The sequence below is a fragment of the Lissotriton helveticus genome, chromosome 2_1, assembly GCF_964261635.1.
Source record: "Lissotriton helveticus chromosome 2_1, aLisHel1.1, whole genome shotgun sequence".
NCBI lineage: Eukaryota > Metazoa > Chordata > Amphibia > Caudata > Salamandridae > Lissotriton > Lissotriton helveticus.
This window is the reverse complement of record NC_136059.1, coordinates 2,024,934,769-2,024,960,521: the sequence shown is the minus strand read 5'-3', so window position 1 is coordinate 2,024,960,521 and position 25,753 is coordinate 2,024,934,769. Positions and strand designations below refer to the sequence as shown.

Here is a 25,753-nt window from a genome sequence, read left to right as displayed (position 1 = left end):
CACGACCTGTTGACCAGCTGGAAGATCGTCATCTGCGGATTGATACTCTGCTCCAGAAGCTGAATCCTCTGCTTCAGAAGCGATGTCTTCGTGCTGCTGTTCTTCAGCGTCTACTTCAATCGGAGCCTAGTCTATGATGAGGTCTGGTGTCGATGAAGATGACTGCGCCATTACTCTTCGAGCTCGACGGTCCCTGATGGTTTTCTTGGACCGGAACGAAGCACAATCCTCACAATCTCGACTCACGTGCTCCGGAGAGAAGCACAGATTGCAAACCTCATGAAGATCGGTGTGAGGGAATTTGTGTCCACACTGAGGGCACTTCTTGAAGGGTGTTCTTTCCATGAGCCAAAGGCCCAATGGCGCAGTTGAGCCCGACGAACGCTGGAATCAAGAAGTGAAGCCTTTCTTCGACGCTGGTAACCGGAATCACTGTCGAAGACCATGCCGATGGTATTATGATTGATTTATGAATTCGAAAAGAGATCGTAACGGGGCTGAACAATGAACACATCCGAGCCCGATGGCGGAAAAAACCAATCTGAAGATGGAGTCGATGCCCATGCGTACTACGATCTAAGGGAGGAGTCATCCAACAGGATAAAGACTCTTCCAAGACAACAACTAAGTGTAATCATTCGGGCCCACCACCAGATGGTGATCTAATGCAATAGTGTGTGGTCTGCAGCCCATATGCCTCGAACACTACTTTTCCTTGGCTCAAGAGTTCTGCATTGCTGGGAAGGGCAGTAAGAGGAGGATGCCACTGCTGAGTCCCTGCTGTCTAACAGCTGACTACCCCGAGTCAAAGTAAAGTGGGTGCAATCAGGATCTCAGTGTACAATTAGTTTCCACCCTATTCCGCAACCATATCCGAACCCAACTCTATAATCAGAAGAAGAATGATTTAGAGAAGGCAAAGCAAGTCATGTCAGCTTCCCTCCTCAAGGTGACTACCATCACGCCCCCAAAAATGGACAGCTTTCAGTGAAGTGAGACATTTACTGTCTGAGAACACGTTTCAAATGTCATCAGTGCATACACTCTCTTTATCTATTCATTTTTTTCCAGTTGCTTTTTAAAAAAATCATTTTCTTAAGGCGCTCCAAATTACAATACAAAAAGGAGACCTAAAAATGTAACGATACGATTGGTCCTCCTTCACCAAAATGAGCCTATGTTACAATGGCAGAGTGTTCCAATGCTCATTTAAAGATCCAATAACAAATTGCAGGTCACCATTCCCTCCATCTGAGGCACTACTAGCATTTCATCCAGCTGCAGAGTCAACATATTACGATACTTTGTGAAGCATAGGGCAAACTACAAGGTCTGAATAGAAGTCACTCTAAAGCTCTGGTGGAGCGGACAGCTGTGGAATGTCAAGTCAATCAAACACAAACAATCTACAATTATCCTTTAGCGTTTCAGTCCCTTTAGAGTGGCTTATATTCAGATTGGGGGCAAACAACCCAGAGGAGCAGTTCCCAACCGAGCATCACCCTAGACGTGGATAGTCCTCCAGTCAAGTGAGAATTCATATCAAGCTCAGCTTTTACATATTTGTGTAGGTCCATCCTCCAGCGCCACATGTCGGAGCATATGAGGGTCTCAAGTTCGTATTTATTTGGCATTTGAAGAGAGCCATAGCTAATTCTATGAACTAGGTGGTAGATGTTCTAGTTTAAGAAGTTTTCAGAAGCCCAAGTAGACAGATTTTGGGAGCCAAGGCCCTTTTTTCCTATCCACTCTGATAGTCAATTGGTGAACACCCACCAGTGTCCAAAAGACCAAACCATGTAGATGAATGGGACCCTCAACTTGTACGAATCGACGACATACCTGGGATGCCTGGGGATAAAAACTTGCAGGTATTATATAAGTTCAGTAGGACACAATTTAATTGTGAGGCCTCCGGGTAGTTACGCGCTATACAAGTGCAATTTTTCATTTCATTTCATTTCATTGATGGGTGTTTACCATAATGTGACATACATAGTGCAGTACCGGATTCCATTCTACCTCTGAGTGTGCGACCAACAACCTCTTCCCAAATGGTTTTCAGAGAGGCCCATATTTTGGATCTTGTGGCCCAAATTGCTCAGTAGGCTAGCGTAATAAATTGTTTGCCGTTGGCCAGTATAGCTGCATGAGTGCGTCAGGCAGTGTTTCCACCCCCCACCCCTCCTATGAGAGTGCTACCTTCTTAATCAATGCGGCTCAGGCTAAAAATTGCCCCAAAGGGAGATCATATACTTGTTGTACCATGCCAAAAAATTAGAAGTGGCCAGAGTCATATAGGTTGCAAGTGTGGTTATCCCCACCTGAACCCCAAGAGACCTGTCTCCACCTTTTAACCAATCATGCGGGAGCTACCACAAGGAGACCTTGGGAGCCTACAGAACTGCTCCAGACCTTCAGCTAGAGTACCGGTGCCAGCTGTACTGTGTCACCACAACAGGGCAGAGGCAGGCCAGGCTCTACTATTCCTATCCAGCAAATATATGCAAATGTCTACAGGGGCCAATCTGCAATTCTCATAGGAGTGTTGAAAGGAGGCACCAGGGATAAGCCATCCCGCCACCCTGTGGAGCTGGACAGCCAGATAATATAACTCAAAGTCTCCATTTATAAAAAGAGAGAGTGTCTACTTTTCGCTCTCCACATCAGTTCCAACAATGAGGCTAATTCGTGGAGAGAGTTACAGTTAAGTTGCAGAGGGATATTTGCCAAAAAGGTATAGCAGTCGGGACAAGAGCACCATTATGATTAGAGTTCCCTGGCCCATTATCAACTTTGGGAGTTTGCACAAAAAGTCTATGGAGGTCTTTACAGACGTTAACACCTGCCCTACATCCTGTTGCCCTACATCCTGTTGCTCTCTATATACCTTCACTCCCAGGTATTTTCCATGGTGCATTCCACCAGGTGTCCAAGAAATGCGACAGGGTCATACACCTAGTGCCGCCCGCCATCCTCGGTTAATGAAAAAAGACATGACTTGTCAGCATTCTGATGTATACCAGAGTATGTCCCAAACCAATGGAGTTCAACAAGCAATATCGGCAGACCTGAGGTGTAATCTTGAATGAATAATAAAATGTGGCCTGCGTAGAGGGAGGTGGAGTGTGTGGCCCCTACCATGAATTTAGCATGCTAAGGGCTCAATAGGTAGCACGAATACCAGTGGGGTTAGCGGAACTCCTGCCATGTCCCACACTGAACCGGGCAAGTTTCTGAGATCACGCTTGTTGTCCTACCCACGACGTGGGGCACTAATGGAGGAGCTGTACTCATTTGATCATGCCATTCCCAAAACCAAAGCAACACAAGACAGACCAAAGAAAGCCCCACTATAAAGAGTCCAAAGCTTTCTCCATCAATGGAGGCCGCAGCCTACTCAGCAGAATCAGCACTAACACGGCTAAGAATATGGAGCAACCATCTAACGTTGGGCATAGTGCTTGGCCTGGGACTAACCCATATTGGTCATGATGTACCAGATAGGGCAGCACCTTGAGCATCCTGTTGGCAAGAATTTTCCCAAAGACTTTACAGTCCAAGTTAAGGAGAAGGAGGGGACGAGCTGGAGCAGACTTCAAGCAGGTCACAACCGCCTTTGGCAGTATCACTACCATTGCCTCTAAAGTCAGTAGCATATTCCCTCTTCTATACGCCTCGCAATATACATTCAGTAAATGGGGCATAAGCTGTAGCTGAAATGTTTTATATCCTGGGGTAGCTCGTAGTTGCCCGGGATTTTGCCTGTACACAATTGTGCCAGGGGTAGTGGAACCTCCTCTCACTTAAGGGCCAACTCCATCTCAGTTAGCTGTTCTCTAACAAATCAGGTTATGGTTACAATGTGTATGTATTGGTCTGTATGTGTGTCATTCTGGGTTGTACGCGAAGTACATAAGCTTCGGTAGTAGCCCATCACCGTATCTAATGGCCAGTATGGCGTGCAGTGTCGAGGTTTTACCCCGTCTCGCCTACAGGCAACCAGCCTTGTCCATTCGGGAAGGACTATGGGCTAAATATTCATTGGGGTGACAGTGACAAAGCTTGTCCCTTAATTCTTTATGTGAATGCTGTTGTTGCTCTAATTGAGTGGGGATATCGGGTTTTGTCAGTATCGCCAGTTCAATTGATGCTATATCCTGTTCTAGGTTCTTAAGGTGTGCCTGCAGAGCCCTTCTAACCCCCCTAGCTTACATTTCAAGCATACACCTCTGATGTACACTTTGAAAGTGTTCCACACTGGCAGAGGATCAGGTGTAGATCAAGTATTTATTTTGAAATAATATATAATTTCCCCATGTAGTGTGTGCCTCAACAGGGCCTCCACTAACCAATGTTTGCAACCTCCAAGTAGGAGTCCTAGCAATGCAGGGTAATTAATAGTGGATTATTGTCAGATGAAGTCTTTCCTTAGTATTCTATCCCCAGGACACGTGATCAGAATGGGTATGGGGAGGAGAAGGTCTATGCAAAAGTGTAGCAGGAGTATAGGTCAGAAAACATTTTGAGGATTTAATGCCCTGCATCAATCAGCCAGATCCCAGCCACTCGTGCAGGGCATCAGTCCATCCAATGAATTCCTGACTGGGGTGCCCTGTCGGGCAGTTTTCGCTGATCTGCATGCACCATTTTAAGGTTGAGTACCATTTAGATGATCTTGGACTCTAGGTCCCTCTCAATCAATTAATCAATCAGGATTTATAAAGTGCGGCGAATCACCCAATAGGGTATTCAGGCGCTTGCAGGCTCCAGAGGCTTATTCGAACAGCCAGGTCTTGAGGGTCATTCGGAAATCTGAATGCGAGGTGATTGTCCGGAGGTACGTGGGGAGGCTGTTCCAGGTCTTTGCTGCGATGTGGGAGAAGGAGCATCCTCCACTTCTGCTTTGGTAGATGTGGGGATTATGGGCAAGTGAAAAGGAGGCAGAGTGTAGTCTTCTTGATGGTTGGTGGAAGTTCAGGCGGTGGTTAATGTAGGCGGGTCATTGGTTGTGTAGAGCGTTGTGTCTATGGGTCAGCAGCTTGAATTGGCATCTCTTCTGTACAGAGAGCCAGTGTAGTTTCCTAAGGTGGGGTATGACGTGGGTTCATCAGGGAAGGCTGAGGGTGTATCTGGGTGTAGCGTTTTCTATTGTCCAAGGAAGGTGTGTGGTGATTCCTTTGTAGAGGGCACTGCCGTCGTCCAGTTGGTTAGTGATGAGGGCTTGTGTCACAGTGAGTCTCATGTGTAGGGGTAGTCACTTGATATCTATAACACCTATAGTATTATGTCCAAGGTGATTTCCTCTTCTGGTGCCAAAGTTGTGGCTAAAGTGGGGGTTCTGCTGAAGCTGGTGATGGCGGGTGCATGCCACCTTGTCCGTCATGGGTTGCACCATATTGGGTGCAGTGTAGATCTGCACCAGTAGGAATATGTGGTAGCTTCAATTGTAGGGCGGGGTCAATTTCGTATTGGTCTCGCCCTTCAAGTACGTAGTTGCCACCCAAGGGCTAACTATCTCCCTTCAGTTCAGTGCTGTAAGTGCACTGCCCCTCATGTTCAGGGAAGAAGGTGGTCAGAAGACCCAAGGCCCACTCAACATCTCCTATGCCCCCTGAAGCAAATCTGGAGCAAACCCTCCTTGCCCTGTCAACAATATCTAAAAGGGGGGCGTGGCAAAGCACGATCCAGGATGGCCGCTTAGAGCCTGAGCTCCGGTCTTCTTTAGCCCAAACATCTATCCTGCAATACCATCCTGAACCCTGAGGCACAGCCCCCAGGGCCTGTGGAGCTGCGGAGCCTGCACCGCGTGCCCCGGAGTCTTTGAGACTGAATTTACAGAGGTTTGACCGTGGCGTGAGGTCGGCCGCGCCTTGGCCTTGAAGCCGGGGCCCACAGTGTCCGTGTCGGCCGGCCACCAGCGACTTCCGGTCGGCTGAAGGGAGGAGCCGCTGCCGCAGACGGGGCCGATTTGCTGCAGAGCTCATCCCGCTGCAGGACGGTGTGGCGCATCGCTCCGAGGTAACGAGGGTCCCGGCGGAGAAAGGGGCGGCGGTGGAGTTGCGGCGGCGGTCGCAGCTGCAGCGGACACTGTGCATTTGAACAGCTGCAAGGCCCGGAGGGCGTCAGGTGCCCCCACGGCCAAATTTCTCCTTCCTTCCCCCCTGTCCCCCACTACTGGCCCCAGGAGAAAGTTGCTTAGCGTTTGTGGTCTGATGAAGATTGGGAGGCGGAGGCTCGGCCGTCTGTGTGTGTGTGTGTGTGTGTGTGTGTGTGTGCGGGGTGGACAGCCTGTCCCCTGGGGGCTCTACCTGGTGACTTTGTGGAGCCCCAACTCTTCCCTGCCTTCGGGAGTGCCTGCGGAGCCCACAGTGCGGGTCCCACTCTGTGTTGCGAGTAAGTCTTGTCTGCCATTGGGGACACAAGGTATAACACTGGCCCAGAGAGCCTCTGCCCGCTGCATTGGTGGCGTTTCCGCCCCTCCCTGCTGGGCCCTTGGCGATTCTGATAGACTCGGAGAGTGAGTCTTGCCAGCTAGAGTACAGGTCGTCTGTGGAGTATGGAGGAGGGTGCTGTTGCCTGCACAGTGTTGGGGATGCCTCCTCGGGTTGAAGTAAACTGCACGTCAAGGGTCGGTCCATTGGAAACCCTAAGACTATACCACTTTGTGTGTTTCTTTGTCGGATGCTGGGAGGGGAGGTCCTTACAACGTTCCATTCTCCGGTCCTGGAGGTAGGCACAGCGAGCAGGTGTTACATTCAACTGGAGTGTGCGGTTGCTTCTCTGGCTGCGGGAGCTGGTGGGTCCAGGCATGGGAGCAGTGAGAGGGTGCGGTGACGCAGCAGAGCAGTCTCTGGTGGCGGTTGAGGATACGCAAATGGTGACCCACCCGAAGTGGTGAATTGCAGCAGGCTGCTATATCCCTGATGTGGCGTACCTGGATTGTGCTTCTTGGAGGACTGAATCTTTGACGGATTGAGGTGATTGCCTTTGGTGCAGCAGTGTGCAGGGGGGCCTGTGATTCGAATTGAGGTGTTTTACGTCTTGATCGGCTGTCTCTGGCAGCTAGCCTTAACGGACTATCGCTGTTTGTGAAAGGGAGCGTGTGAAAGGCACCGGGGCCAAGGGTCCGAAATCAGTCCAAGCCAATAAATTGGATAGATACACAGTCACTAGGGACACACAAAATGGAAGGCTTTCTGAAGACTCTATGAAAGGGGCTCTGCCTGAGGAGGAACCTGAGCTCTCTCTGAAAGATGTTATGGACACTATCGCTGGGGTTAAAACCTCGCTGGAACACAAGATGGACTCCATTGCCATAGACAAACTTGATCCGTGCAGACATGGGGAAACTAAACGAAAAGGTGAAGCAGGTTGAGCTCACAGCTTCCAGTTTGGTGGAAATTGTCTCTCAGTTGCAAGCGGACGTCAAGGAGCTGCGTGACTCCCCTGTGGCCTTCAACCTCAAACTGGATGATTATGAGGGCTGCATTCGCCGTAATAATCTTTGCATTTTGGGTGTGCCTGAGAAGACAGAGGGTCAAGCCCCCGACCTCTTTGTGGAGGATCTTATCCTCAAGCATCTGAAACTGAAGGGCCTTAGTGAGTTTTTTGTCATTGAACAGGCGCACAGGGTCCCGGGCGACCTTCCTAGACCAGGAGCTCCCCTGCGGCCCATGTTGGCCTGAGTCCTTAATTATCGTGACAGAGATGCTATACTTCAGAGCTCGAGGGCTAGTGCCCCCCACAGGTACGAGAACGCGCCCATCTCTTCCTTCCCTGACTTCACGCAAAGAGTACAAAAGCAGAGGAAATCCTTTCTTTCGGTAAAGCGAGACCTACGGGAGAGAGGCATGAAGTACTCGATGCTGTTCACTGCCCGTCTTAGAGTTGAGGCGGAGGGCAGAGCATGGTTTTTTGATCAGCCAGAGGCGGTGATGGATTGGCTTGAATGTTGGGGTTCTCAGGCCTCGGCGGACAGGGGAGAGGATGGTGGTGCGGAGGCTCAGCCTTCCTGAATAAGCGGCCAGTTAACATGTTGGTAATGCAAGGGGAGGTGGGGGGGGGTGGGTATGTGGGGAGGAGGGAGTGTGACATATCCTTGATTTGATTGGTGGGGTGTGGGGTTTAGTAACTGCATAATTGTTGTTTCTTCTGACTAAATACTAGGGACGTTTGGGTGCTGGCTGGGACTCCTGGACTCTATCCCCCCCAAGTACCTTATTTGTTCTTTCTTTTGAATGTTTAGGGCGACAGGCACTCTGCAGTTTTTAATGGCCAATTCTAAGCATAGTGGGCAGGGCAGCGGGGGGGGGTGGAGTTGGGGAGGACAGTTAGTTTCACCTGTTGGGTGGTTTGTTAATGGCATCAACACATTCCCTGTTGGGTGGTTTGTTAGCCTTGTCAGCACATTGCACTTGATTGTTATGCAGCGTACAAAGTATTGTCGAATTTTCTAAGCAAATGATGAGGGGTAGGGAAATTAAGCTTTTGATCTGGAACGTGAATGGGTTGGGGGACAAGATTATGCGTGGGGTGGTCCTCCAGTACCCAAGAGGCAATCGACAGATGTGGCTTTGCTCCAGGAAACGCATCTTGTGGGGAACTCATGCAAAGCCCTGCTCAGAATGGGGTACAAGGTAGTGGCACATTCAGGTTTCACATCAGGATCCAGAGGAGTGGGCATATTGATGTGCAGGGCGTTCCCATTGGTAATCGCTTCTGTGTGGGAGGATGACAGGGGTAGATATGTTGGGGTCACGGGCACATGGGAAGGACAAAACATCACCCTCCTATCGGTCTATGTTCCACCGGGGCTGCAGGGCACCACATTTTCAGACTTGGGGAGGCTTTTGCTTAATCTCCCAGAGGGCCTCCTTTACTGGGGGGGGATTTTAAAGCAGTCGTCTCTGGAGTGCTTGACAGACATCCCCCGCGGGACATGGGGGGAGCTATGCAGTGGTTGCCGAATTTTATGGAGGCATTGGGACTGGTCGATAGCTGGAGACTACTTCACCCTGATCAAAAGCAATACACATTTCACTTGGGGGCACACAATAGCCTTTAAAGACTTGATTACTGTTTAGTCCCCGCCTCACAAGCATCTTACATAACTGAGGTCACACACCTGGCTAGGTGCACTCAGTGTCCCTGTGGGAGGCCTTTAAGACAGTTATCAGGGGTCAGGACCTCTCACTCATAGCAGGCTCAAAGAAAGAAAGGAACAGAGTGTTGGTAGATCTGGAGACTGAGATTGGTTTGCTTGAAGGGGAATTGGAACTAAGAGTGACGCAGGCCAAACTGCATCTCCTGAGCCTTAAGCAACATGACTACAAATAGCTGGCAACGGATAGGGCCAAGACTCTAAGCAGGGAACAGCAGGGCAGGCTTTAGGACGTGGGTGATAAAGCGGGGAAACTCATTGCGTGGTTAGACAAAAAGGACTGAGCCAGCCGCCTTGTCCCTGAACTCCTAACGGAGGAGGGAACTTTGCTTACAGACCCACAGGCTATAGTTGACAGGTTCGCAGCCCATTTTCAGACAGTTTATACTGCGGTCTCTGCTCGGTCGGAGGATGACTCATCTGTTACTCCGGAATATTCAGCTCCCGTGTCTCTACTCGGAGGATCGGGACTACATGGATAGTGCTCTAACCTCAGACGAGATTGCCCAAGCAATTCGTTCCCTGAATTCCGGGAAGGCGCAGGGCCCAAACGGGCTCCCAATTGAACTCTACAAGCTCAGGCCGGATAAGCTAGCTCCCTATTTGAAAGACATGTATGTTGAGTCACGGGATAGCGGGATCTTGCCTGGGGACCAAAGGTTGACGTCGGTGGTGGTTATTCATAAAGAGGTTAAGGTCAAAACAAATTGTTCTTCATACAGGCCTATTTCCTTACTTAATGCCAAACCGAAGATTTTGGGCAAGCTTTTGTCGAACAGACTGGTTAAAGTGGTGAGCGGCTTGATTCACTCTGATCAGTTGGGCTTTATGCCCCACAGAAATACAGCCCTAAATTTGCTCAGGCTACACGGGGTAATCGCTAGAGCCCATACATTGAGTGAACCTGCCGTAAATGCTTCACTTGATGCAACCATGGCCTTCGATACCATCGAGTGGTCCTATTTGTGGGCGGTTCTAACTAAGTTCGGGTTCGGCCCCGAATTTATTAGCTGGGTGCGTCTGCTGTATTCCAAACCGATGGCTCAAATAGTCATAAACAACAGGGTTTCTGCACCATTTCTGCTCTGTTCGGGCACCTGGCAGGGATGCCCCCCTGCCCCCCACCCTCCTTCCACCCTCCTTTTTGCGCTGGCCCTGGAACCGCTAGCGGCCTGGCTGCGTTGGGAATAATCTATTCGGGGTTTGCGATGGTCCTTGAAATGGGAGGACCAAATATCCTTATACGCAGATGATATTCTGTTTTATCTGACCTCGCTCCGGAAGTCCCTTATTGTTGTTTTTGATGTCTTGGCATCTTTTGGCAGAAATTTGGAACTCTCCATTAATTGGGGAAGTCTCTATTTTTTTGTGTTGAAGGATGAACCTCCGGTTCCCCCTCGGAACTGTCCCATACAAATCAATACGGATGGGTTAAAATATTTGGGAATTTTCATCTCTCCAGGACCCCGCAGCAAGGTATGCCCGAAACCTTCTTCCCCCTTTGCAGAGGCTCAGGAGCGATATTGCTAACTGGAAGAGACTCCCTCTCTCCCTTTTGGGTCGGGCAGCCCTCTTCAAAATTATGGCTCTGCCTCGCATCCTTTATGACCTTTAGAACACCGTGGATGTCATGCCGGCTAGCTATTTTCGCGAGGTCGAGGGGCTACAGCATAGTCTACTATGGGAGGGCAGACCCTGTATTGCGTTAACTAGGCTTACTCTTCCCTGGTATGACGGAGGCATTGCCCTCACGGATATCAGACGGTACTATTGGGCTTCCCAGCTGGCAGCAATTAACCACTGCACGTACGGTCCAGTGGCGGATCCGGCCTATGCCATGGATAAATGGCTTCTCCTAGGGGGACGGGGGGGGGGGGGGGGGAGTATAGCAGGGCACTGTACTCGAAACCGAGGAAACTGGACTTGAGGGGGCCAACCAAGCATGCTGTTAGGATCTGGCATGATGCCACCTGTTCATTAGGGTGGAGAGATAAACTGACTTTGGCCACCCCACTCTTTGAAGAAGCTGGGCAAGCTTTGGGGGACAAAATGGGATCTAATAGGGATCTCTACCATTGGGGATGTCTGGGGTAAAGGGAAGATCAAATCGCTCGTAGAAATGCAGGCGGAATATAAACTGACAAATTCTGAATATTTCCGTTATGCACAAGTCCGGCCTTCGCTCCAGGTGGCTTTGTCTAGAGTCGTTGAGCCCCCAGAGGCTTCACCGCTTGAAGATAGGATCCTCGATGGCCACCTCCCCGAAAAAACAATTTCCCTAATATATAAGAAGCTAATTAATCATAAAGCTGATCCCCTTGGAGTAATGAGGGCTAAGTGGGTCCAAGACGGGATAGAATTAGACGATGAGGATTGGCAGATGGCAGTGTCCTCCCCTGAAGAGGTCGCTATTCCAGCTCGGCTGAGGCTGGTTCAACTAAAGGTACTGCATAGAGTCTATGTGACCCGACCCCGGCTGGTGCATATGGGTCTGTCGGATTCAGTTCTATGTAGGCGTCAGTGTGGTCTGACTTTCTCCACATCATTTGGGAATGTACACACATCACCGAATACTTGCACAAAATTCATGATACCATGCGTAGGGTGTTGGGGGTCTTGTTGATGCTGGAGGCGAAGAAGTGCCTCCTGAATATATGGGAGCCGACCGACCTAAACACTGCACAGACACAGTGGGCTACACTGGGCTACATGATAGCAAAAAATAACATTGCCCAGCTGTGGGGAGCCGTACAGCCTCCCACCTTGGGCCTATGGGAAAACAACTTAGACTGGTGTATTTCTAGGGAAAAAACTGTATCTAGAAAGGGGACGCCCTCTGAAATGGTCATAGGTATGGGGACCCTTGAATCGTCACAGAGGAGAGATGTGTGTGCTACCCAGAACTGTTGAATTCGATGTGCCCTCTTCCCCATGATGTCCCTAATCATGAGTTTATGTATTTCTCTTTTACCCTCTGATGTGCTATCAGTATTAAGACATTACCTCTGTACTGTGATGTTTGCTGACGTTTTGTTTAATAAAAAGCACTATAAAAAGAAACAATATCTAAAAGCAGGGAGGGGGGACAGACAGGTGGGGCAAGAGTGTAGGAACTCGTGAATGCTTCCCCTGGCTCGGTCAGAAGAAGCGGATATTTGCACCACCCGCCCTGTTGTCTGAGATGGAAGACTGTACCTGCTACTTTCATCCCAGGTTACCCAAGTGACTTTGCGCCACCTCATACAATGTGTCTATCAGGAATGCCCAGGGCCCTGTGTAGGAGTAGACAGGCATATTCTAGTTTATAGAAAGCCGCAGGTAGCCCCATCCTTCTCCTCTAGTTTGGCGGGCCTGTTGCTCACTCTGCCTCTTAGGCCCACTCATGTGTGGCTGCAGAGCAGGCCCTCACCGTCCGTTCCCAGGTGTCTTTTCGCAGCAGGGAAATTAGTAGAGTGGAAAGAGGAACTGTTGGTGCTTGCCTCCCAAGTCTGATGTTATCAATAATTGCATCAATACCAGCTGAGAATATGTGCTCAGCAAATGGGGCAGGGTGACAACTGAAAAACCCTCCAAGCTGGGAGTTAACTCCATTGCACACAATATTTTCAATATTGCCCACACACTCCCAAGGATTCAAAGTCTGCTGTGTGTGATTCAGTTCTCATGTATCAAATCTGTTTAGCACACAAAAGCAGTTTTTGCAGCAGGACTTACCACCGGTCTCTCCGCTCCGTCTGTCTCATGTTGTTATGAGAACCCCCATGAGTTACAGGCCTCCTCAGGCAGTAACAGAACTTCCCAGAGTGCTCACTTCATAGCCGCAGGATGGTGGGTGCCATTTTGAAGATCGGGACCGGCACTGGCCAAGCCACAGAGCTCAGCACCTCTATATAGGTTAACTCAGTTCCACCAGTAAGCAAACCCAGCGGCTGTTGCCCCTTTTTTCTTCTACCTACTGAAGCAAGGATTCTTGTAGATTCAGAGCAGCATTGCAGGAGCTATCCGTCCACACGGATCACACCATAAGCTGTTTTCCATACCCCCCACACTCTACATCTTATCTTCACATTTTTATTCATGCCAAAAAGTCAGTGTCAGTGCCAAAAATAATCTGATCAGTTTCCCCAAAAACTGTTACAAGGGAAAATTGTAGACCAGGAAACATTTCAATATTTTGCTCTACTTGGTTTGTGATAATCATAATTCACTTATTTACCTTGAGCTTGCCCAGCCAGTTATCAAGTTGGTGGATGCCCAGAGTAGAAGCCCCAGAGCCAAACCAACTGTTTTAACAATAGGGACAACCGTTATGTTACCTGCAGGAAAAAAGGAAGAAATGGTACAGTTATATGTTTGTTAACAGGCATGCATTCATGTGAATAAATTTGTGATACAGTGGAGTAAATGTTCAAATAAATTAACTGAAGGTTTATCTTTCATCTGTTATTTACTATAAAGAACAACACCAGAACCCCGCTTTTTATCTTATCATCATACGCATTCCTCATGAAATGCTGTTGGCCTTGCCTCTATTAAGTTCTTTCATTTCTTGGGAGTAAAAGAACTGATTCAATGGGAATAAACATTGGAGGTCTGGAGACGGTATCAGTGTAAAGAGAATAAAAACCAATAGAAAAAAGGCAATCTTTGAGATGGTCCTTCTGGACTCAGCTGTTAATAGACAGCACCATGGGCTAGCCAGTACTACTCACACTTATCCTATTCAATTCTGGCAGAAGAGATAGCTACTGTTCTGCACAGTCACCAAGCACAGAAGGAGTAAGGCGGGTGCATAGCACACAGGTGATGAAAAAATCCTACGGAAAAACATTGAATGGACCCAGGAACAGAATTTAAAGACTTGTTGCAAAACTTGATATTGACATACTCCAAACATTTTACCTGCCAGCTTAGCCAAACAAATATGAAGAAAGACTGATGGGAGCTGTGCAGTCAGTTATCTGGATGGAGAATGCAATTCTGTATTTAATTTTAAACTCAATGGTATGCTAGGGATTAGAGAAAGTCAATATATACAAACAACATGAATTCTTCCTCATCGTATGTCATTATCCTATACTTAAATACCATAATGTTTAATTTGAATAATTAAAAATCCTTACAGACAAACAGACATTTATTTATTTAGTTTCTAAGCAAATAAGGCATCCATTCCTGTACAACTGTTCCACTGATCATTCTCATCCCAATAGCAAAGGTTTGCTTAGCATATATTTTACACAACTCATATATTCAAGTCTAGGTATAATGGTGGCAATAAGAAAAAAAACAGGTTGCCTCCAGAGCGCCGTATATAACTATTCAGTTCAAAATAGAAGCAATTCAGATATGAAAGCCAACAGTAACCAAGCTATGGTCCACCTTGAAGAAAATGAGAGTAAGGTGTGCAAGCAATGGATTAATAATCCTAGAATAGTCCGACTCCTTACAGACTGCTGAAAATATTTTGTGAAACCCTGACTTATGTCATTTCTTTATGAAAGAGATATAACACTGACTGGCATCCAGACTGCCACGCATGCAAGAACACAGATCCATTAGAAATTGGGTGCCTGACTCACAAATTTAAATCACTGTGACATGCAATATATAAAAGCCATTTAGGCTATCAAGAAGTGCAAATTTGGCTTTTCCCCAGTCTCACCACAAATATACAGAATATATGGCCCTTCTAGCTAGATTTTTTAACAAAAGTTGTGTGAAGAGAGGGTCAAATGAACAATGTTCAATCCTACCCATTAACAAATAATCTTTAAAGAAGAAGCATCATTTCACAATGCATGAAACATATTTGGAATTGCTGTAACAAACGTTGTTTTATTATGGGAATAAGATATATATGTTGGTATGGTTCACTTGACTGCCAGCTAAATAACCACATGTTTCAATAACACCCATTCCACAATGCTCCCACCACTCACCCGCTAGCTGCATTCTACTCTGCTTTCTGCAACGGTCCTCTTATACCAATGAGCTTCTACCTACTGCCACATCATCCAGTTCTTCTACGTATTTGCAGCCATTTCGAAGTTCCATAATATCTAATTGCCCAAGCTCCTTTTGGCAACGCCCCTGAAAACGTATCTCTATATTGTTTACACCTTGAAATACAACAATTTAATGGCATATGTATAAGTATGTGCAACTGCATCTTTCATTAGAAATAACCAACCAGAAAACATTAAATATAAATATTAGAGTCAAAGAAAGTGCGTATAGACATGTACTTGTCAATTCTAACTAGTCGAATTTTGCAGTTTTCACCAGTGGCGGTGCAATTTGCAAAACCATTCTGGATTATAGATTGAAAAAGTGGCAGTGCATTCTTATATCCAATCTATACTGGTTTCAGCCTGGCCAACCGGTGCAAAACAAACTTTGTACTGGTGACAGTGCAAATTGTTTTGCACCTGTCAAAAGATACCAAAATTGGTACTTAAGTGCATATTAATAGTGACTTCCATGCTATTCAGAAATGATGGAACACTACACCAAGAATATGATTTGGCATCCAGTTAACATCACAGAATTAAGATAAGAAAGATATTTAGACCATAAATTACACTTTGAAGTACTTAATAACAATACCAAAAGACACACACAAAACTGATTTCAAAAACACATTTCTAAAAGGAGCAGTATGATATCTCAAACTCTGATACTAGAACAGTACTGATATCACTTTTTGTCCACCATACAATCAACACTCCACACTGGCCACTATACTAGCATAGTCACTCACAGTCATCAGCACTCGGTTAGAGCAATCATGATTATTTTCTCCTTTCGCTGAGTTAGTATCAGGTTGTTCTCTCCTTACCTGTAGCCCATACACACCCACCAACCATGGCAAGAGGCCAGAACTTGGGGGAATTCTGAATAAGGTTGACCACTAATGATACAAGCCATATAGCAGCACAAAGGATCCATTGGAAGAACATTCCTGAAGAAAGAAAACAGTTTTAGTACCGATCCTTCATTACATAACATACTGTGAAATTGTAAAATGCATGTTCACCTTTAGCTATTTCAGCACTAAATAATACAAGTTCATTGTCGCCCAACTCAATGGTACTCATTTCATAAACCTTTCAAGGGATGAAGGCCTAGTGAACCTATGACCGAGGGGTCAAATACAGATCGCTGCAGTTGGTGCATTGATGCACGTAGCCACCAGATAATAATTGGTAGCAGGTATTTTCAACAGTATTGGTAGACCAACAAGTCTTCAGACATAGGCATTAGCCTGTCCAACATATTATTGTCGCGCCCATTAATCTTTTACTCAGGGGAAAGCAATGGTTTCAAGGAGCAAAGATTACATTCCTCCCACAAGAACCATGGTGTACTTATAAATTAAATAGCTACACTAAAATAGAGCACCATAGTAGGTTCATAACTCCTGTAGTCTAGGCACTAAAATAGTTATCTACATAAAAGGCTTTCAGCTCCATTATTAATTAAATATTCAGGTTAGTCTGCACATTCCTTTGGCATACTAAGTGAAAATAGATATGATAGGGCTCAGTGTGCCTCATTAGATGTACAACAAATAAAGCATTGAATAAGAAACATAGTATTGTTAATATATTCTAGGTAAAAGTATTCCCAGCATGTGTGTCTCCCTGACTAGCTTTTTCAGTACCAACAGTAAAAAGAAAAATAGAGTTTTCTAAATCAGGAAAGACACAGGATGATGCGGACAAGCAAGGTCATGCTTTAACTGTTAGTATGTACACTGCACAACTAGCAACTTGTTTTGCTGATAGAGTGTGTCAAAGCCTTAATATGGTTCTTTGTGATGAAGGTTGCGTTTCTATTAGCACTTCATTGGTATTAGTAGGACAATGCTGTAGTTGAAAAGAAACATTTTTGTATCTAATTACAGTTCAATTTCTAAAATATATACTGAAGTCTAATAATATAAGACAGAGTCACTAAGCACAGACTAGCACAGTTAGCATATGCAGGAGTGACACAACACATTTAAGTTTTGATGGTGTCACATGGCGCAGTTTTAGGGGCTGCTTACTACATGCAAGCAAATCATTAAGGAAATATGAATTCTTACTTTTGGGGGGGCTCCACTGGTCAAACATGCATTCTGAAATTAGGTTGGTGTTAATGCTTAAGATGGTTATTCAAAGAGCATGCAATATCCTTTACTCATACGATATGCAATGTCATTACTGAACAGAGGGCATACAAATTAGAATTGCAGGTGAATGTTTATTTAAAAGGATTGTCTAAGATTTTGATTCAAATATGATCATTCTAATGTTTACTATAAGAATATTCCAGAGTTTCAATCAACATTGTGAAATTAGAATTTTGCCACTTTTAGTTACAAATGTGTATTTGGTTATTCACGCATAAATTCTTTTTGAGAGGAGGCCGTGGCCTGAGGCGTCAAGATGGCGGTCGCATTTTAAGAGTGCCCCGGACCCCTCTGTCATCCGTCTCGCATCCCGGGAATTTACGGCAGCCATCCGTGTCCCTACCTGCCTGCTGCGACTCCCCGAAACTGTGGCATTGGTCTCTTGTGCCCGAAATGCTGCAATGGGGTCTGAGGCCGTCCTGAGCCTGCGATCGACGGAGGCCCGACATTCCCATCATGGCGGCCTTATACCGGCTGCGCTGGGGTGCCTCTCTCTTGGTTGTGCTGGCTGGAGGTGCTTGATCCGCAGCAGCTGAGCCATCCTGAGCTGTTCCCTGGTTCTGAGTGGGATCTTGGTGACCTGTGGGCAGGTTTGGCCCCACAGGTATCGAGGACTCCCGCCGCCCGCGACGTTGTGGCCCGATGGGCCGGCGGTGGCGGGAACCAGGCCGAAGATCCTCACCCTCCACCTCTCGACCAGCGAGTCCGCTAGAGTGCCTGTATCGCTCTCCGTAGTGGCGCCTGTGAGGTCGGGCTGTGGTGTTGTGCCCCTGGCTGAAACTGCTCACCGTCAAGAGACAGCAACATCCTCCGGCGAGCGGGCGGGGACCGGCTGTCTTGTCGGGCAGGGGCGCGTGGGGCGACGCGCCTCCCCCTTCTTCTCAGGACTGGTGCTATGGGACGCCTACTCGCCCGATGCTCTAGTGCTGTCCGGGGGGCCGGTGGATCTGAAAGTGAGGTGGCCGTGTCCCGGCCGAGCCGGAGAGGTGAGCCACAGAGGCCTTTCTCCACCACTGCGTAGAGGACTGGGTGGCCCGCTGCATCCGCAGGGCCGGAGCCAGCAACATCCCTATGCCCCAGTGCCTGGTCTCAGGGGGGGGGGGGGGTGGGTGACTTCGGCCACCATATCGGGTGGCAGTGCGGTGCGATGCTGTAGGTGACCCCCTGGGCACAGCGTCCTGTGGGCACCAGTTCTAGACCACCCAGCCTGTCCGCTGGCGGCACCTTCCCCCTGCTGCGAATTTCCCCACTGCCTCGGCAACAAACGAGTGGTGCAGGGGCGTCGCATCCCACGGCTAATCACCTGGCAGTCCACGGACATGGGGCCGGGCTCGTCCATTCACAGGGCCCCCGCCAAAGACTGCTGAACTGTTGTTCCTCCATCCCCTCCTTTAGGGGGCTCCAGCCTGCCCCTGCCTATGCTTCTCGTGGATGCTTTCTGGTGTGGGTGCCCCCACCGACGCCCTTGCCACTGTCTCTGGCCCTGCAGACTGTGCTGTGGGATGCTCAGATCCACCACAGGGCTTGGCCCTCCTGCTGCCTGCCTTCCACACGGACCCTGTGGCTCCACCTGACTGCCTCTCGATCTGGTGGGGGTTCCTGGCTCTCATGTAGGGTCTCCGCAGTCCCCGGTCCCCCCACCTGGTCTTTGGACTCTCGGTAGCGGCAGGATCTATCATCAACCATGGGGAGAGACAGAGCCCCCAAGTCCAAACCGGCCCCCACGCAGACAAAGATGGACCGGTTCACCACCTCTGATCAGGACCACCCTGAGCGGGCAGGAGGCAGGGGCCCCCCTCCTCCCCCCCCAGGACAGGGACCTAAACACCATTCTTCAGGCAATAAGTGTCTCGCAGGCATCCGTCGAGGAGACGATTGAGGAGATCAAAGTGGACGTATCCCTCCTCTGGCAAAACCTCTGCAACGCCACTGCACGACTTACAGAGGTCAAATCTCGCATATCCACAGCGCAGGACGACATCTCACAGCGGAAGGCGCAGGTAGCACACCTCCGCACTCACACCAGGTAACTCCACCGGCATGCCGAAGATGCTAAAAATCGTGCACGTCGAAACAACCCCCGCCTGGTAGGGTTTCCCGAAGGGATCGAGATGAACCAGGTAGCCACCTTCGTCGAGGCCTGGTTCACATCGTGGATGCCCAAGGACGCCCTCTCGACATGGTTCGTGGTTGAAAGAGCTCACCGATCCCTCGCACCTTTAAACCACCCCATGGAGCTCCACCTCGCATATCTATCACACGGAAAGTCTTCAACTTCAAAGACCGGGATGCCATCCTACGTGCCAATGGACCCCTCAAATTCCAAAACCAAAATGCTATGGTATTCCCGGATTACACTAGGGAGGTGCAAGAACTCTGCCGCTCCTACATGGACGTTAAAAAGAAACTGAGCGCCCTGCGCCTACAGTAACAACTTCAGTTCCCCGCACGGCTCCGCGTCATCTTTCAGAGCAAAACTCACTTCTTCGAGTCGCCCCAGGCGGCATGGCCATGGCTGATGGAGGAGCGTCCCCTCCACCAGAGGCGTGATCTGTCTCCGGGACCCACGGGCTCCCAACCCATGGGGCGGCGGTCTCCCGGAGCGTAAGCGGCGAAGGCACACAATCATGCTGAGCTAGGTCGGTTACTTACTGGCTACAAGGGCGAGAATCTCCCCCGGTGAGGATCTTGAACATTGGCAGACTTTCATGCTCACTTATCTTGTTTTTCTGCCGAACCACTCATATCCGCCATATGGAGGGATCCTCCACGCAACCAACCCAAGCGTTCTTGTTTTGTTACTGTTACAATGGGGGTCGCAGATGCTTCTGTTCTTGAAGTGTGGGGAGGGGGGAGGTTTGGGATCGATTTTTTCCCTAAGTTGTTGTTTTTGTTTTTGTGTCAGCTACAACGGATCAGCTCGCGCTTACTCTCCAGGGGCCAGACACGACCTCACTACTTGTGCTCATCCGCACAGATTCGGGCTCCCACATGCCCGTAAGGTCACACGACCCAGATCTACGGTCCACCCACCATGACCGATACAACTTTTCCTAGGGCGTCCCTCCACGTCTTATCATGGAATGTCAATGGTCTCTTGGATCGGCTTAAACGCACAGCAGTCCTGCGCTATGCGCAACGCCTAAGCATAGATGCCCTCTTACTTCAAGAAACGTATCTGATGGGCAACTGATGTTCCTTCCTGGCACGATAAGGGTACGATAGTGTGTGGCACTCAGGCTACTCTAGGGGTTCCCGTGGGGTGGCTATCCTTCTGAAACGCACCCTGCCATTTGTACTTACACAGGTCATTCATGACCCTCAGGGCTTATCAGTGTCCCTTTGCGGCTCGCTGGCTGGTTGCCCCCTCAATCTTCCGACCATTACTCCCCCCCCCCTTGATGCTCGCAATCACCCTTAAACACACTGCGGCCCTGTTGACTGCCCTGCCTCTGGGTCCCAACGATATTGGGGGATTTTAATGCGGTTTCCTCCCCGGCCCTCGACACAACAGGCCCTCCCTCCACCACTAGACTGGAGCAGGCATAACAGCTACGGAATTGGTCCGAATCTTTGGGCCTCTGTGATGCTTGGCGTACCTGGCACCCCCACACCCCCCAATTCACCCACACCTCCGCAGCACACCATACACAGGCGCGCATAGATGCGATGTTCGTCGACCCGTCAACTGACTGTTCTGCGATTCTAGATGTCCGTATCCTTCCCAGGGGGATTTCTGAACACTCCCTGGTGCTTCTTAGTACAAACCCTCCGCCCAGCCCCCTCAGCCCGCCAAACATAGAGAATGAATGCATGGTTCCTGGGGACGGAGCTCAAGCAGTATTTTCTCACTAATGAAGTATCGGTAGCTTCTCCGGGTACCTTATTGGAAGCAGGTAAGGCTACCATTCGGGGTGTCGCAAAGGGCCAGCTTAAGAGCCAGAGACAAGTGCAGCTGCGGGAAATCACCACGCAGGAGGTCCAGGCGCTCCGCCTTGAGCAGTCCCCTTCCCTGTCTGACGACGCAGTCCATGCCCGACAGCTCACTCGCCTTCGGGCCGAGATCAAACAGAAATCCCTAGATGCTGCTTAGCTCCTCTGGAGATCATCAGTGGCAAGAGTCTATGGCTGGGGAGACAAAAATGGTTCGATCCTACATAGAATGGCCACATATCCCAGGGCGAACCGCATTATCCCGGATGTAGTGGCACGGATGGAGCGGTACACAACGCCCCACTCGCGATGGCCTGAATCTTCGTCCATTACTACCAAAGACTATACGCAGCGCGAGCCCCTTGGCCTATCTCTCTACGCCCTCCACGAGCAGGGAAACGTATGTCTCCCTCGGTTGGGTTCGGCCGCCCAGAAAGAACTGGACCACCCCATTTCTCAGGAAGAAATGGATGAAGCAATCTCCCTTACCTCATCGGGCAAGAACCCAGGCCCTGATGACCTTCCTCAAGAATACTACACGCTGTATCCCGAAATTCTTGTGCCCCGCCTGGCCAACTTATTCGAGGAAGCTTTGGAGAAAGGTCCCTTCCCACCCGAGACGGAAATCGCCACCATTGTGGTCCTACCGAAATCTCAACCGCCCTCTTGTCACTGCGCGGACTATCGTCTCATCTCGCTCATCAACACGGAAATCAAGTTGTATGCCACCATCCTCGCCCAACGACTGAAGCCATATCTGTCCCTGTTTGTTCGGACGCTACAGTTGGCCCTAGCCCATCGGCATTTACTCACTCCATACCTCACACTCCTCATAGATTTTGAAAACGCCTTCGACTCGGTGGACTGGGCGTACCTATTGGAGGTGTTGGTCGAGATGGGGTTCAGATCCCACTTTAGGGCTCTGGTCCATGTCCTCTATGCCCAACCATGAGCACACGTGTCTGTCAATGGTGTGTTATCATTGGCCTTCCCCGTTAACAGGGGAACAAGGCAGGACTGCCCCCTTTCACCTTTGCTCTTCGCCCTAGCGATGGAGCCCCTACCAGCCCTGGTGCGGGCCGAAGATCGTATTCATTGATGAGAATGGCCCAACACTGAGGCGGACAAGAACGCCCTATACACGGACGAAGTCCTGCTCTTCCTGGTCTAACCCACCTTATCGGGACCACACTGTCTCCAGATCTTGCAGTCCTTCGGGCAAGCATCCAGTCTCCGGCTGAACCCCAGGAAGTCGGTACTGGTCCCATTGCACCTATCCAGGGACTGTTATGATTGTCAATCCACCATCCCGCTTCGGCGTCAATCATTCAAATACCTGGGGATATGGGTTACCCTTCTTCCCGAACAGGGATGGTCTCTCAACGTCACCCCATTGGGGAAGAAGGCTAAAGAGGATCTTCAAAAGTGGAAGACGCTGATGATCCCCCACAGATTTCTTTACGTCCTCCAGAACGCCCCCTTCTGCTTTCCTAGGACCTGGTTCAGAGAACTGGACAGTCTTGCCACCAAATTTCTCTGGGGTGGGGGGGATGGCGCGCTTGGCCATATGCCAGATCCCCTCCTTTGATGGGGGTATGGGGATAATGCACCTATATCTTTATTTTTTTGCTGCGTGCCTCCTAGTAATCCACCACTGGTTCAACAGGGGCTGGTCTGACTCTGCCTATCGGCTCGAGCTGAGCAAACTAGGTCTACCCAAAATCAATCCCTGATGTACGGTCAACAACACCCCCACCTCACTGGACAAGTTAAGGGACCAATGGGTGGAGTGGGTGGGTCCCCTTGATGAGGTGGATGGCGTGACGCCCTTATGGTGCCCAAGACGATCACTGAGTCCGCCACACTTAGACTGATCCCGCTATACTACTTGCACCCTGATATCTCACTCCCTTGCGCCTCCACCGGACGGGCCAATGCCTGGATGCGTCCTGTGCAAGGTACAGCCATGCCCCAGCTGACTTCTTCGATATGGTCTGGTCATGCCCCCACCAGGCGCGATTCTTGGGAACTATTGATGAGGAGCTCAGGGAGGTCCTGGGGTGGGCGGTTCCCCATGATCCACGTCATTCTCTATTGGGGATTACAGATGGGCTGGATGGGTCCAGAAACAAAAAACTATTTTTTAACACAGCAATGATTGTAGATAAACGTGACATAGCGGCGGCATGGAAATGTTCAGATCCACCTAACCCCAGGAAGTGGCGAAGGGGGGTTGACTGGTGTGCGACCCAAGAGAAAACCCTATATGCGGCAAGAGGATGTCCCAAGCAGTACCATAGGGAGTGGGGAAAATGGCTGGGTACTGTGGAATGACCGACATACTTTGCTCAGTTACTATGCCTGTGTATGCCTTCTGAGATTGGAAATCGTGGGATGTTATGCTCCTGTAAATGTTAATGATTCACTGTCTTCTGTGTCTATTGCTGATTTGTTTTATACTTTTCAAAACAATAAAATTGATTGTAAAAAAAAATAATTGGGGGGAAAATATAGAACATTCTTGTTTCAACAATCCAAGTTTGCAGCATCATAAGTTCCAGTGATTATGGTAACCTAGATTTGTGGTCAAGATGGAACTTAAAATCTCTCAGCACTTTTCGCACAGAGGATTTGGATTTACTTTCTGCTACTGTCTCTATATGACCCAGATGCAGGTTTGTTTGTTTCAGGTACTACATTTACTAAGCTTAAGAGTCGATTTATCACAGTATATGGGAAGGGTATACCTAGATATCTAGTGAATATAACTTTATAGATGGTAAATGACTTAAGATAAAAGAGATAAATTAAGAATATCGAAAAGTTGATCCATAATACTTATACTGGTGAACATGTTCCCGTAAACTTGTTTAACAAAAGCATTTCACAAGTTTGTCATTCAAAAATGTATTTGACATGCTCAGTTAGAGTTTGCCACTACTTCTCATGAAGGATTGTTCCTTTCAGGGATAAGTTCTATCCTTTCACGTGTGAAGACCTTTCACATGTGAAGACATGAGTAACGAATCTGCTCCTCCACCATAGGTGGGGGTGTCTACTGAACACTGGGGTTTTGGGTCCAAAGAATGGGGTGCCATCCAGACTGCTTAAGCTATGGTCTGAAAGGTATTACTGGACCTAGTACAGAGTGTAATCACAGACACTGACATTTCCTAAACGTAGTAATAAGATAGGATGGGGCACTGTCAAAAGCTGCAGATAGATCGAGAAGCAGCAAAGTCACTTAATCCACTGCCAGCTTAATGGTTTCCAAGAGCTCCATGAGTGCCAATTCCGTACTAAAACCAGGTCTGAAATCTTATTGGGAACAATGTAATGACTGGTGATGTTCCAAGTATTTGGACAAAAGCTGATTGACTCACTTCTCTAAAACGTTCAAAAAACCAGGGACAGGGAAATTTGTCTACAATTGGCCAAGAAAGACCTGTCAGCGAAGGGCTTTTTTTAGTGAGGGAATTAACTTGGCCTGAATCCAGCATATCAGCACAGTAGCTGAGCGTAAGGCGCTGTTTAACAAACAATTGAGGGTGGGTGAATGGCAATAAATCGGAGGAGGGCAAGGATCATTGGCTGACCCAGATTTAAAAGCTTTTAAAGCTGGTTCTGAAACTTATAGCCGAATAAGACTGAACTCAAGAAGGGAGCAGACCCCACACTAGAATGGAATTGCCAGTGATGCATTAGGCATATCTGCCTCTAAAGGGCCATCTGCTCCCTTGAGAGCGTCCACAATATCTCTGATTTGCTGTCAAAGCAATCAGATAACTGAGCACAGAGCTTGGGGGAGGCATTCAGTGGAAGTAGAAGTGCCTCCGGAGGCGTGACCTTATTCACGATTCTAAAAAACATCTTTGGATCTAGAGTCTGCTAACTACCTAGCAAAGAGGTCCACTTGGGCCCTCTTTATAGCTTGATGGTAGGCCCTCAGTGCACTTATCCTCTAGAAGATAAGCCTTTCTCCAACCTCTTTCTTATTTTGCACTGCTTGTGCTGGCTCCTGAGCTCATTATTGAACCACGGAGCAGAACAACATCTGCTCTTGGCTAAGCTGGAACTGTCCTTCATTGGAGCCACCGTATTTGCCATCCATAGGAGCCAGTCATTAACCAACTGAGAGTCAGCTTCGATATCCCCATGCAATGTTGGGTTTGTGGAACCGAGAGTGCCCACTATCAATTCACACAGAACTTTTGCCCACTTTCTAAGGGGGAGTGAGTGGATAGTACTTCTGCTTATCTGTCCCTGATCAACCCTCCATGAAAAGTATATTGTGGCATGGTCTGACTCCGTTCTGCCCAGCTGAAATTAATGGTTCTGACTTCCAAAGAAGCACAGACAGAAACACACACATACTTCTGTAATTGACAAGTAGACTGCAGCATACCACTGAAAGTAGGAGACCCAACTCTCTTACAGAAAACATTATTCAGTAAAAGACACAGTTTTCTCAATAGTAC

The 25,753-nt window shown here is 48.6% G+C and overlaps 1 protein-coding gene across 3 annotated transcripts in view; it reads right to left on the bottom strand.

The window, feature by feature from the left end:
* The window catches only part of TMEM144 (transmembrane protein 144), a 162,288-nt gene that overhangs the window by 121,221 nt on the left and 15,314 nt on the right, over window positions 1-25,753 (bottom strand). For all 3 annotated transcript variants that reach the window (XM_078676992.1, XM_078676991.1, XM_078676993.1), the window contains exons 3-4: window positions 16,005-16,127; window positions 13,380-13,479 (exon numbers count right to left, since the gene is read on the bottom strand). In XM_078676992.1, coding sequence (XP_078533118.1) covers window positions 13,380-13,479; window positions 16,005-16,127 — 223 coding nt within the window. The remainder of the gene's footprint in view (window positions 1-13,379; window positions 13,480-16,004; window positions 16,128-25,753) is intronic.